Source organism: Lepus europaeus, chromosome 8 (genome assembly GCF_033115175.1).
Source record: "Lepus europaeus isolate LE1 chromosome 8, mLepTim1.pri, whole genome shotgun sequence".
Taxonomy (NCBI): Eukaryota; Metazoa; Chordata; class Mammalia; order Lagomorpha; family Leporidae; genus Lepus; species Lepus europaeus.
The window spans coordinates 109,528,790-109,541,835 of NC_084834.1; the positions used below are offsets into that span (position 1 = coordinate 109,528,790).

The following is a 13,046-nucleotide window of genomic DNA, read 5'->3' on the forward strand; positions in this document are numbered from 1 at the left end:
AGATTTAAGAATATTTTATGTAAAATTTATCAGGAAAACAAAATTAAAAGTAGACGACTAAAAGAAAAGCAGATTAAGAGTACGCCCATGGGGCAAGCATTGCAGTGCAGTGGGTTAAGCCACTCCTTGGGATGCCTGCATCTCGCATGGAAGGGACAATTCAAGTCTCAACTACTTTGGGGCCAGTGTTGTGGTGCAGCAGGTTAAGCTGCCACCAGGGACATCAACATACCCGTACCATATAAGCCTAGGTTCAAGTCTCCCCTTCTGGTCCAGCTCCCCGATAACGTGCCTGGGAAAACAGAGGAGGATGGCCCACGTATTTGGGCCCCTGCAACTCACATGGGAGATCGGAATGAAATTCTAGGCTTCTGGCTTCTGCCTGTCCCAGCCCTGGCTATTGTGGTCAGTTCTCGTTCTCTCTCTCTCTCTCTCTCTCTCTTTCTCTTTCTTTTTCTCTCAGTTTGTGTGTGTGTGTGTGTGTGTGTGTGGTGTGTGATCTCTCTCCCACTGACTCTCCCTCTTTCTCTGTAGCTCTTTCAAATAAATAAAACAAATCCTTTTTAAAAATTTTAGCCTAGCATTTTAACTTGATTGAGAGGACCAATATATACTATATTTATTGTCTGGCTTTGTAACTTATGTACCAATTTCTATTTTTTTCTGTGGAAGAGAGATGATTACAATAACCTTCCTACTGAATTTAATTAGATTTAATGATATCAAATTTTTATTTGTTTTTATTTTTCAGGGTGATTCTGGTGGACCTCTGGTTTATGATAATCATGACATCTGGTATATTGTGGGTATAGTAAGTTGGGGACAGTCATGTGCTCTTCCCAAAAAACCTGGAGTCTACACTAGAGTGACTAAGTACAGAGATTGGATTGCCTCAAAGACTGGTATCTAGTGTGAATTGTCTGAATTCTGGATGCATGGCATGTGGAGTGGAAATATCTGCATCTTGTGTATTTTTATTTATGTTCATTTGGTTTTGATCAGTGTTTTTGCTAGATGTCAAGAACCTTTTTGGACCTGGACCGGACTAATATGATGTAGCCTTTGTGTCCATATGACCAAACTGTCTCTCTCACGAGGGAAAACGACACAGCAAATTTCACTCAAATTTCTCCTCACTCACAAGGGGAGTTGTTTGTGATACTTCTTATTAAGATGAGTATTGAAAAATGGCTTCCCTCAATGAAGAGAAGGAAAAACATTTTCCACGGGATATGAAGAACTGCCAGGGATGCCAAAATTATACCTCATATAATACCTGGAGCTACTTGGGATCCTTTTAGAAAAATTACCAAATAGCAGTCTTCCCTGAGAATTCAGGTCTTCAACTTTCTAGAATCAATGAATGGACATTCAATGGCTAGAATAGAGGATCATAGTCTTTGCAATATAACTTGAACTGTACCCTGGGTGACAATACAAAGCATTGTTATTAACCACAAGAGGTGCCATTTTAAAAGTATTTAAATGTAATGGAACTTGTCATTACCACTATGTTTTGTATCCAAGCACTAACTTTAGGAAGTATGCTGTGCTTTTAAGAAGTATTTCTGATTTACTCTGTAACAGTGTCTTGCCATTCATACATCAGTTGTAGTCAGCCAGGAAGGAGAAAAACCATTTGAAGTATTATCGTATGAGTACAAGAAGGATCAAATGAAGGAGATTATGGTTATGAAATGATTAGTAACAGGACCAACACACTAAGTTTTTTTTTTGAATGAGATATTTAATTATTTTTAGAAATATGTATACCAGTACATGACAACTGGTGCTTTTATAAGTCTTCAACTCTCTGACAAGTTGACTCTCTATAAGACCATCAGGTTGGGAGAGTTGATTTGTATAAAAGTCTTGGGACTGTGTTTGGCATAAACTAAGCACCTAATGAATGGAAGTGAATGCCTTGGTGAGCCCACTTCCATTCATTAGGTGCTTAGTTTATGCCAAACACAGTCCCAAGACTTTTATACAAATCCGGCCAGCCAATGCCTAGGGTTGGGCACAGTGGCGGAGACCACAGTCTTTGAGCCTGGCTGCCTGAGCTTGAACTTTGTCTCTGCTACAAATGAGCTATGTGTTCTTACACAAATTACATCTCTGTTCAGAAGCTCTTTCATCCCTTCAATGTTGATAAAAATGGCCCTACCTCACATGGTTGTTACGAGAATTAAATGCATTAATACAAGAAAAGTACTTACAGACAAGGCCTGTGCACAGCAGTCTCTCAAGATGAGTTAGGTGCTATTCATCATTATTAGTGTTATTGGACTTAATAAAGTTTCCTATACATTTTCAAAATTGTTCCTTGATTCTTTAAAGCCAAGTAATTGATTTAGAAATACTTTGAATTATATAGTAAAAAAAAAAAATACATGAGCTACTAGATTTACAAAATCATTTTTATATCTCACTAATATATTTATCACTATGTTTGCTTATGGATACTAATAGGACATTGTGATTTCTGTCACCATGGCTATGACTGTACAGTTGTACCTGTTTTCATCTCTAGCCATCAAATGTGAAGCCTAGATTTTTTTGTTCTGATTCACTGGAGAAAAATATGGCCTGTCCAATTTTTTAATGACAAAGTTTCATTGTTTTACATGTATGTATGTTGATATGTAATATATTAAACAAAATGAATATAACTTTAAAAACTCCTACTTGTCATCCTTACATCTCAGTAAGGTATCATCCATGCACACACCTCCCGTTTAAAAAGAAAATGTCATCAAGTTTCTGAGCTGATGACCAGAAAGAACTATATCGGAAAAAAACAGAGCAAAAGCCTAGATTCTCACATTTCCTTAATTTAAACTCCTGCTATCTGCAGGTAGCACAGAAACATCTAAAGCTTTCTAGAATATATTCAGCATTATTAAGATGCACTTGATTTTAAGTTTCATAGTAAAACACATTAAGGACAGAGATCCTACTTGGGGAGCATGTACCCAGTGACTCCTGTCAGGAGGGAGGGAGGTTGGGGCGGGGGGAGCCACAACAATACAAAAGTTGCACTTTGTAAATTCACATTTATGAAATAGAAAATAAAAAATAAAAAAAGATGGACTTGATTGATGATGGGCTTTTTATATTAAAGTTAAACCCCTCCCTTGTTAGATACAAGAAAGTAATTCTGTCTTATATATATTTCCATATATATATATAGCTTTTCCTTATGCAAGTTCTATAGCAATGGGTATGTACTTTCATATAATTTTACTTATATTTAATAATACTGTGATAACTTTTTGTGTATAACCATCTGTGAATTTATGTGTACTGATTTAAATATTTCTTGCCTTAATTCAATTCAATGACATTTTAACACAAAGGAGATTAATAAATACAAAATGCCATGAATAAATCAAAGAAATGGAAAAGTGAATTTTTAAAATGGGATTTGTAGGCCCTCTATCTAGTTTGGTATTTGAACTATTAAGTGGTTTTATAGGAATTATGTAATATCTTTTACCTCAGGTTTTCCATCCACCAGGTGGGACACAAAGCTCTCTATTTCATGACAATGTTGTGACTTTCTTGGTGACTAATAAATTGGAAAAGTATAATGGTTAAAATCTGTTAAAAATGAAAAATATGTTACTGTAAACCTGTATCAGTACACATGATGTTGAAATGCATTGTAATTGTAAAGAAGTATTTTTTTACAGTGTTGGCATTTTTATTGCTTTGTGAATTTTACAAATACATTTGTGTTTAAAAGAAAAAAAAAACAAAGCAAAAACTTCTGTATTGTTATGCTATAACAATATGCACGGCTTTTCACTGGAAAAAATCTACAACGTGTCAGACTCATTGTGATAAAAGAGTGGACAAATCCATTAGGCTGACATTAAGTTCTGTAGCACGTAATCCCAGTGGAATCTTAATGGAATTTTGGGAGCCACAAGAACTAAAGGGTTAGTTTATAATGCTAAAACAAGATTGTACAAAATTTTTGCCCATGATTAACAACCATCTCTCAGTGAAACATTCATGATTCAACAATAAGAAAAATATATTAGTAGTGGTCTGCCCACTCAAATGAATATGCTCATTAACTTATATTTTTTTGTTAACATGTTTAGTTGACAGAGAGGGGATTTGTGGGAAGCATTCCTTCATGCTGTCATGGAAATGAAAAATCAACTTGTTACAGATGATTGAAATTAATGCTAGGACCATAGCTGTGGGAGCTGGAGGGACCCACAAGATTATCTTTAATGACATCTTGCTTTGGCTGATCTGTGATCAAGGACAAGAAAACTTCTGGGAAGTCATACAGTAGTTACAGGCAGTGTAGGAACAGAATCCAGAGGCCTGCATATTTAGTGCAATTTTATCTCCATTACTCTAACCTGAGTTTCCTAGGTTGAGTAACTAGAACATTGCTGTTCTAGAAGTCACTGTAATTATTTGACTATTGTCAAACTGTTTCTTCTTGCAAAAATAGGATAAGGTAAGCTAAACACAACGTTCAGCAAGATAGATTGTTGGAATAAACTCATTTTCTGATTAAAAGAATAACCCATTCAAAACCATATCCGACTGCGCCTTGGAAATGAAGGATGATTTTAGTGTAAGCAAAGCTGCTACACTAGTTAAACTGGCTGGTGGCAACACTTCATGGAAAACTCACCCCACAGTCATCCCTCATTCTTTGTTTTCCTTATCCTCCACATTAAGCTTTATAAATATGAAGTAATTTAAAGCCTTGATATCATTCAAATAAAAAATCCATTCTAGGTTTTAAAATGAGAGGCAGCTCAATTTTTGAGCTCTTACATGTTTCTTTTTCTTTTTGTTCTTTTTAATACCTCATTAGAAAATTCGTTTTATAAACAAAACTAAAAGAAACCCCTAAAATGCCAAAAACGAAAAACATTTTATTAGGTTGCATTTTGAAATATCTATAATGAATGTTTTTTTACAGGGTCCCATATGTTCTTGCCTTAACATTTTCACTACAACTAATGAATGAGGAAATGCAGCATTCACATGACTTAAAAAGACAAACAAGACTTTGTTCCTGTCTGCAGGTTATCAAACATAATATTAAGCTGTGACCTGATGATGCTGTTGAGATTTTCTTATATAGTCATAAATTACAAATGTCAGGAATGTTTAAAATCTGTTCAAAAAGTACAAAATATTACAAAATATATTATTTCAAACTGATAACAGCCTAGATGTAATGCTGCACGTGTATTAAGATTTAAGAAGGGGCTGACTTTGGGGTACAATGGGTTAAGCTGCCACCTGCAATGCCAGCATCTCATATCAGAGCACCACTTTGAGTTCCAGCTGCTCAGCTTACAAACCAACTCCCTGCTAACACACCCAGGAAAGCAGTAGAAGATGTCCCAAATACTTGGGCCCCTGCACCCACTAGGGAGATCCACTTGGAATTCCAGGCTCCTGGCTTTGGCCTGGCCCAACCCTGGCCACTGGGGAGTGAACCAACAGGTGATATTCCACCTTTTCTCTCTTACTTTCTCTCTTTCTCTGCTTTTCAAATAAGTAAATAAATCTTTAAGATTTAAAGACATTTTTATACAGTGTTAAATTATTCACTGGGGTCGATGCTGTGGCTTAGTAGATTAAGCCTATGTTTGCATCCCATATGGGCATCAGTTCGCATCCTGGATGCTTCTCTTCTGATCCAGCTCTCTGCTATGGCCTGGGAAAGCAGTAGAAGATGGCCCAAGTCCTTGGGCCCCTGCATCCACATAGGAGATGCAGATGCTTCAGTCAAGCCCAGTTCTGGCCATTGTGGCCAACTGAGGGGTGAACCAGCAGAAGGAAGATCTCTCTCTCTCTTTGTCTCTCCCTAAACTTTTTAGAAATAAGAATAAAGTAAGAGTCAATCTATACAGCAAACTTCACTGTTGTCTTATTTCAAGAAATTTCCATAGCCACCTCAATCTTCACCAACTGTCATCCTGATTTGTCAGCACCCATCACCATCAAAGCAAGATGCTCCATCAGCAAATTGATCCAGATTCACTGCAGGCTTGGACAAGCACTATCATTTATTTTGGCAATAAACATTTTTAAATTAAGGTATTTACATGGTGTTTTTAGACACAAAGTAATTATGTACTTAATAGACTACAGCATAGTATGAACATAATTTTTTAAAAAGATTTATTTGGACCGGTGCTGTGGTGTAGCAGGTTAAGCCATTAGCTGCAATGCCGACAACCCATATGGGCGCCAGTTCCAATCCTGGCTGCTCCACTTCTGATCCAGCTCTCTACTATTGCCTAGGGAAGCAGTAGAAGATGGCCCAAGTCCCTGGGCCCCTGCACCTGCATGGGAGACCCAGAAGAAGCTCCTGGATCTTGGTTCCTAGCTTCAGCCATTGCAGCCAACTGTTGAGAGAACCAGCGGATGGAAGACCTCTCTCTCTCTCTCTCTCTCTCTCTGCCTCTCCTTCTCTCTCTGTGTAACTCTGACTTTCAAATAAATAAATAAATCTTTTCAAAATTATTTATTTTTTGAAAAGCATAGTGAAAGAGAGAGAGGGGGAGAGAGAGAATATCTTCCATCTCTTAGGTGATCTGAATACCATCCAGGTGTGGGTGGCAGGGCCCCAAGTACTTGGACCATCATTTGCACCCTTTCTCGGGCACACTATCAGGAAGCTGGATCAGAAGTGGAGCATCTGGGACAAAAAGATATTAAGAGCTCTTGACATCTAAAGTAAAGATAAAATCCATTTTCTTGATTTACACCAATTTCATGACTATTCATTTTCTATTTTAAATTCCCATCTTGTTTTTTGCTCATTTGCTCTTCTACCTCTATTTTTCATTTTAGTTATTAAAAAATATTCACAGTTCTCTGAACAAACTGTGATGTCTCACCCACCAACAGACTCCTTTGTATAGATAATTTTCCCTCATCACTTTAAGTTTGCTTTCTGAAGCTGCATTAGCAATTTGACCATATTTTCACTAAGTTTGCCTGGCCTTATGAAATACACAGTTTATAGAGAAATTGTTTTGTTTTGGTAGGTAGAATTATTTTATCCTAATCCCATAGTGAATACAATGAGAAATCATACCCATGACTATCTCACATTCCATAGCACAAGAGAGTTTGGAGATAGGATTAAGGCCACTATCTCGATGTGTTCAGGCTGCTCTAACAAACGTCTAAAGGCAGGAATTCTGGAGCATAGAAGGTGCTGGCTTGGGACACACACATTCCATATCAGAGTACTAGGATCTAGTCCAGTTTCCACTTCCAATCCAGCTTCCTACTAATATGCAGCCTAGAAGGCAGCCTATGATAGCCCAAGTTCTTGTGTTCCTGCCATCTATCTGGGAGATCAGGATGGAGCTCCTGGCTACTAGCTTCAGCCTGGCACAATCCCATTTTGGCCCCAGTGGATGGAAGATCTCTCTATGTGTCTCTATCTCTGTCGATCTCTACCTCTCTCCCCCACACACATTCTTTCTCTCTGTCACTCTGTCTTTCAAAATAAAAATAAATAAACAAACTTGAAAAATTGGCTGGGTGGCTTATGAGCAATAAACATTTATTTCCTACAGTTCTAGAGGCTAGGAAGTCCAAGATCAAGATGGTAACAGGTTCGGTGTCAGTGAATAGACATAGAAAGCAGCTTCTCACTGCATCCTCCTGTGGAAGGACTAAGGCAGCTCTCTGGGATCTCGTTTACAAGGGCCCCAACCTTGTGATGGAATTATCTCCTAAAGCCTACCTCCTGATAGCACCACATTGAGGATTCGAGTTTTTCTTTAAGATTTATTTATTTGAGAGTCATAGTGACAGAGAGAGGGGGAAAAACAGAGAGAGAGACCTTCCAACCTCTGGTTCACTCCTCAAATGGCTGCAATGGCTGGGGCTGCTTCAGGCTGAAGCCAGGAGCTAAGAACTCCATCCTGGTCTCTCATGAGGGTGACAAGGGCCCAAGCACTTGGATCATCTGCTTCTGCTTTTCCAGGAGCACTAGTGGAGAGCTGAATCAGAAGCAGAGCAGCAGGGGCTCCAACCAACACTCCCAATATGGAATGCTAGTATTGCAAGCAGCAGCTTAATCTGCCCACCACAACACTGGCCCTGATAGAAGGTTTTCAATGGAGGAATTTTTTTTTTAAGATTTATTTATTTATTTGAAAGACAGAGTTATACAGAGAAAACAGGAGAGGCAGAGAGAGAGAGAGAGAGAGAGAGAGAGAGAGACCTTCCATCCACTGGTTCTCTCAACAGTTGGCTGCAATGGCTGGAGCTGCACAGATCCGAAGCCAGTAGCGAGGAGCCAGGAGTTTCTTCCACATCTCCCATGGGGGTGCAGGGGCCCAAGGACTTGGGCCATCTTCTACTGCTTTCCAAGGCCAGAGAAGAGAGTTGGATCAAAAGTGGAGCAGCCGGGACTTGAACTGACGCCCCTATGAAATGCCAGCACAGCAGGGGGCGGCTTTACCCACCACGCCACAATGCCGGCTCAACATAGGAATTTTGAGAGAACACAGATGTTCAGACCATTGCTGCTACTGACCAGTTGACTAAGTGAATCAAAAGGGTCATTACCTAAATGGGCTCAACCTAATACCTTAAAAGTAAAGCCATTCAGAAGCAGATAATTTTCTCTTCCCGGTAGCAGGAAAGTCAGATTCCAAGTGTGAAAAGATACAATATTGCTGGCACGAAGATGAAAGAGGGAACTGCATTAAGGGACATGGGCTACCTCTTAAAGGAAATGGGGACCTTAGTCTTTCTATCAGAAATGGAATTCTGACAATAGACAAAATTAACTTGGATTGCTTCATCAAACCTCCAGAAAAAAGTTTAGGCCACACACAAAAGTGTGTGCCTCACTTTTAGCCTTTGAGACTCTAAGCAGAGGACAAACACAGTTCGATTCACCCTCACTTCAGTCTTACAGATTAAGAACAGATAATTAACAGCTATTATTTTAAGCAATCAAGCTTGTAACAATTTGTTGCACAGCAATAAAAATTGATAAATGAATCGACTTTTCTATTTATTAGCCAGTTTGAATATTTTCCTATATATACTATTTATTGACTGTATTAACATTATCCTCTTTTAGAAATATTTTTTCACAGTGAAAGAAGGGCTGAAAAATAAGTGGACATGTGAATTGTTAAATTGGTGGAAACAAAGATTCAATAAATATTGAATACCATAGTTTTGCAGAGGTGTGGGTAAGTGCATGATTTGAACCTCAAAACATTCGCTACCAGGAGAAATGCATCTATAAGCCTGAAAACAAGAAAAACTGAAACTAGAAGCTTACTTGAGGAGACATTGCAGGTTAAGGGTTGTTCAGATAGTGTGGGGCATGGTTTGCAGGTGCATCCTGGAGATTACCTTAGGGTACAGGTTTTCAGAGCATGTATTGCCCAATGCTAATTAAGTGACTTGAAAGCTGCAATAAGAAGGCTGAGACCTTTTTGCGATATAAGGCAAAGACTCAATAGGAAACATAATGATTAAGTTAACAGGAAGAAAAATTCAGCTAAGTCAGAGAAGGTATACAACTGTAGTGAAATAGCAGCACACACAGATAGGAGATAAACAGTGAAGCCTTTGCAAATGGCATGGGACTCAAAATGAGTTCCATTTCCCCACCTTCGAGCAGAATCCCCCTTTAGGGTAGACACAGATAATTGTTGGACCAGATGTAAGGAGCACTTGTGCCACTGTGCTAAGAAAAGAACGAGTCAAGCGTGAACTGACGTTTTATGAAAACCTCAGATCTTGTTTGAGGCTTGTCTCTGAGAGAGATGAATGGCAGGGCCTGAGACCAGACTTGTACTGACTCAGAAGGAAGAGGTTACCTCTTGAAACACAAACAGAAAATGTCTCAAACTATCAAAGGGTGTTGCCCAGTTGTGGACTTGATAATGTTTCCCACTTACTTAGCCAGAACCCGGAAATTCTTACTTCCTGCAACAAAGACTGATCAAGTGGTTCTTCATCTCAAACCATACCATTGGTTAACACGTACCCATCCCAACTTGTTCAACTAGTTTCTTTTAAATCCTTAAGCATTCTCACTTTAGTCAGCTTACAAGTCTGAAAGAATGCCCAGGATACTATTCATTTGACAAGAAGTCGCAACGCACAGAGGTGGAGGGTTTTCATTCCCAGCAGTGCATGATGTATCAGTAAGTACTTACTTTATTTCATGTTTGAAAGATTCATTTTGCATTTGTGGCTTCCAATGACAACTAGAAATTACTCCAAACTGGCAATCTAACCATTTTTTCTCTACTTTTCTTGAAGAAAATAGTAACAATGATAATAATCTTCTTTATTTCAGGAAACCATACTAATGATTTTATAATTAAGATTTGAAAAGTTTAACATGTTGTTTTTTAATTAGAAGATTTTATGTGACAATTAGAGGGAGGAAAGAAAGAGAGCTTGAGTTTAGTTGTGAAAGTTGTAAGGATGGAATGGGGAAGGAAGCAAAAGTTTGTCACCCTCTCTTAAGAGTTTATAATAAATAATACTGTTTGTGATCTTCATTCTTAAATCATATATTTAATTGATCCATGGATAAGAGGGGAACTATTCCAGTGGTATAGGAAGTATTGTATTTTAATTTCCATTCTACAATTATTACATGTAGCTAAATTCCAAAAAAATAAATGCAAATATTCATGACCTTTGGAACTTCTTTGTCTTTTGAAATAGAATAACATTAATGAACAACATAAGAAAAAAGTGAGAAACAAATATGTGAAACTAAGATTTTTGAATCTCAATATGCTTTAGTAAGGAAGTATATAAACAGGAAATCTAAAGGATTTTTGACCCTTACTCTTCTGATTCATTCTTCATTTTTTGACATTTTTAAATATTTTCCTTTTTAAAAAAAGAATTTATTCATTTAATTGTTATTTGCAAAGCAGAATCACAGAAGGGGGAGAGAGAGAGAGAGAGAAAGGAGAGAGCAATATCTTCCATCATTTGGTTCACTCCCCAAATGGTTACAACTGCTAGGGCTGGGTCAGACAGAAGCCAGGAGCCAGGAGCTCCATCTGGGTATCCTATGGAACTCAGATACTTAGATCATCATATACTGCTCCCAGACATTAGAAGGCAGCTGGATCAGCAGCAGAATAACTGAGACTCAAACTAACAATTCTGATATGGGATGTCAGTGTCCCAAGCAATGACTTAAGCTGTTGTACCACAATGCCAACCATGAACATTAATTCTTCATACACAAATATGAAGCCAATTAATACAAATTACTCAAGATAATGAAGGAATGACATATGTATTTTTAGATGATTAACCAAAGTTACATTTTTTTACTCATTGGCAGTAATTTCATATTTGTATATAAAATTCAATTAAATACACATAGATTTCTAAACCATGATCGCTAAAACAGATTTAACTCTTTACAGTCATTTAAAATATTCCTCTTCCAACCAACTCATTTTAGAGTGATAAATTAAAGCTTAGGTTATTAAAAGGCAAAACAAAATAAACTAACAAAAACAAACTTTCCACACTTAACCAATCTCTTTTGTGGAACTGGTACTCAGCAGGGTTTACTTTAAAATGAACTGAGACAGGCATTTGGTACAGTAGCTAAGTCATACTTGAAATGCCTGCATCCTATATCAGAATGCCTGAGTTGGAGTCTGGCTCTGCTCTCTATTCCAGAAATCTGCTAATGCACACTCTGGGAGGCAGCAGAAGATGGCTCAAATAGTTGGGTCCCCGTCACCCACATCAGAGATCTGATTTGAATTCTTGGCTCCTGGCTTTGGCCTGGCCCAAATGATATCAGCATTTGGGAAATGAACTAGCAGATGGGAGATCTCTGTCTCTGTCTCTCTCTCTCTTTGCCTTTAAAATTAAAATAAAAAATAAAAACGAGTTTAATAGAAACATGATTACTTTTATTAATAATACATCATTATTTTAACTTGTCTTCTGTGATAGTGCCTTGGGCTCTAGGAGATCAGTGTCATGAATGTAATAAGAATCAGTACAAAAAAGTGTGTGTGAGAGAGAAGACTGGTGGACTCAAAACTGAATAAGAATAATGAATGCATCTGACTTTTTAAATAGAACATAATATGACACAAATATGTGTCAATGTGTGTATAAGTATTTATACTGGAAAATTGTAATGATAATCATTAATTGCAATGCATTCTCTATTTTTCCATCCTGGCAAATCTATACACACTGGAGTCAGTACTATGCTTATAATGTATTGTAGCATTATTTTCTGTAACAATGAACATACTTCTGATTATTTTTGCACATATTTAAAATTATTTCTTTTTTAAAAAATTTATTTATTTATTTGAAATGCAGAGCTAAAGAGAGGCAGAGAGAGAGAGAGAGAGAGAGAGAGAGAGAGAGAGAGAGAGAGAGGTCTTCCCTCCACTGGTTCATTCAACAGTTGGCTGCAATGGCCGAAGCTGTGCCGATCCGAAGCCAGGAGCCAGAAGCTTCTTCCGAGTCTCCCAAGTGGATGCATGGGCTCAAGAATTTAGACCATTTTCTACTGCCTTCTCAGACCATAGCAGAAAGCTGGATCGGAAGTAGAGCAGCCAGGACTTAAACTTGCACCCTTATGGGATGTCGGCAGTGCAGGCGGTGGCTTTATTTGCCACGCCACAGCACCGGCCCTAAAATTGTTTCTTTAGGATACACTCTGTTTTACCCAGCACTTTCACTATTCCTGGAATGCCATTCCATGACTAATAAACCACAGGCTTAATTTCTTTTTTCAAGACTGTTCTGTATTGCTCTGGAAAGCTGAATTGCTATTTCCTCAGGACACAGCTTTCCTTACGGTACACTCAAATAAGAGTTTCTTACTCCTCCATGCTTCAGTTTCGTGACTGAAGATTTAATCCTTGTTATCCATGTCATCTAGGATCAATACTCTCAATACCCTCATAAAATTGCCTTTTTCCCTTTGAGGTTCACACAGTTCTGCTATCTTCCTTCTTTCATTTCTCATTTCTGTCTCAAAGACCCAGGGTTGT

The 13,046-nt window shown here is 38.0% G+C and overlaps 2 protein-coding genes across 2 annotated transcripts in view; both read left to right on the forward strand.

Annotated features, from left to right (window-relative positions):
- Positions 1–910, forward strand: part of LOC133765714 (transmembrane protease serine 11F) — a 66,222-nt gene extending 65,312 nt beyond the window's left edge. Inside the window, exon 10 of the mRNA XM_062199254.1 lies at positions 752–910. Coding sequence (XP_062055238.1) covers positions 752–910 — 159 coding nt within the window. The remainder of the gene's footprint in view (positions 1–751) is intronic.
- A 9,234-nt stretch (positions 911–10,144) lies between these two features.
- Positions 10,145–13,046, forward strand: part of LOC133765715 (transmembrane protease serine 11G-like) — a 36,491-nt gene continuing 33,589 nt past the window's right edge. The window contains exon 1 of the mRNA XM_062199255.1: positions 10,145–10,187. Within this exon, the coding sequence (XP_062055239.1) occupies positions 10,177–10,187 (11 nt within the window). The 5' untranslated portion in view covers positions 10,145–10,176. The remainder of the gene's footprint in view (positions 10,188–13,046) is intronic.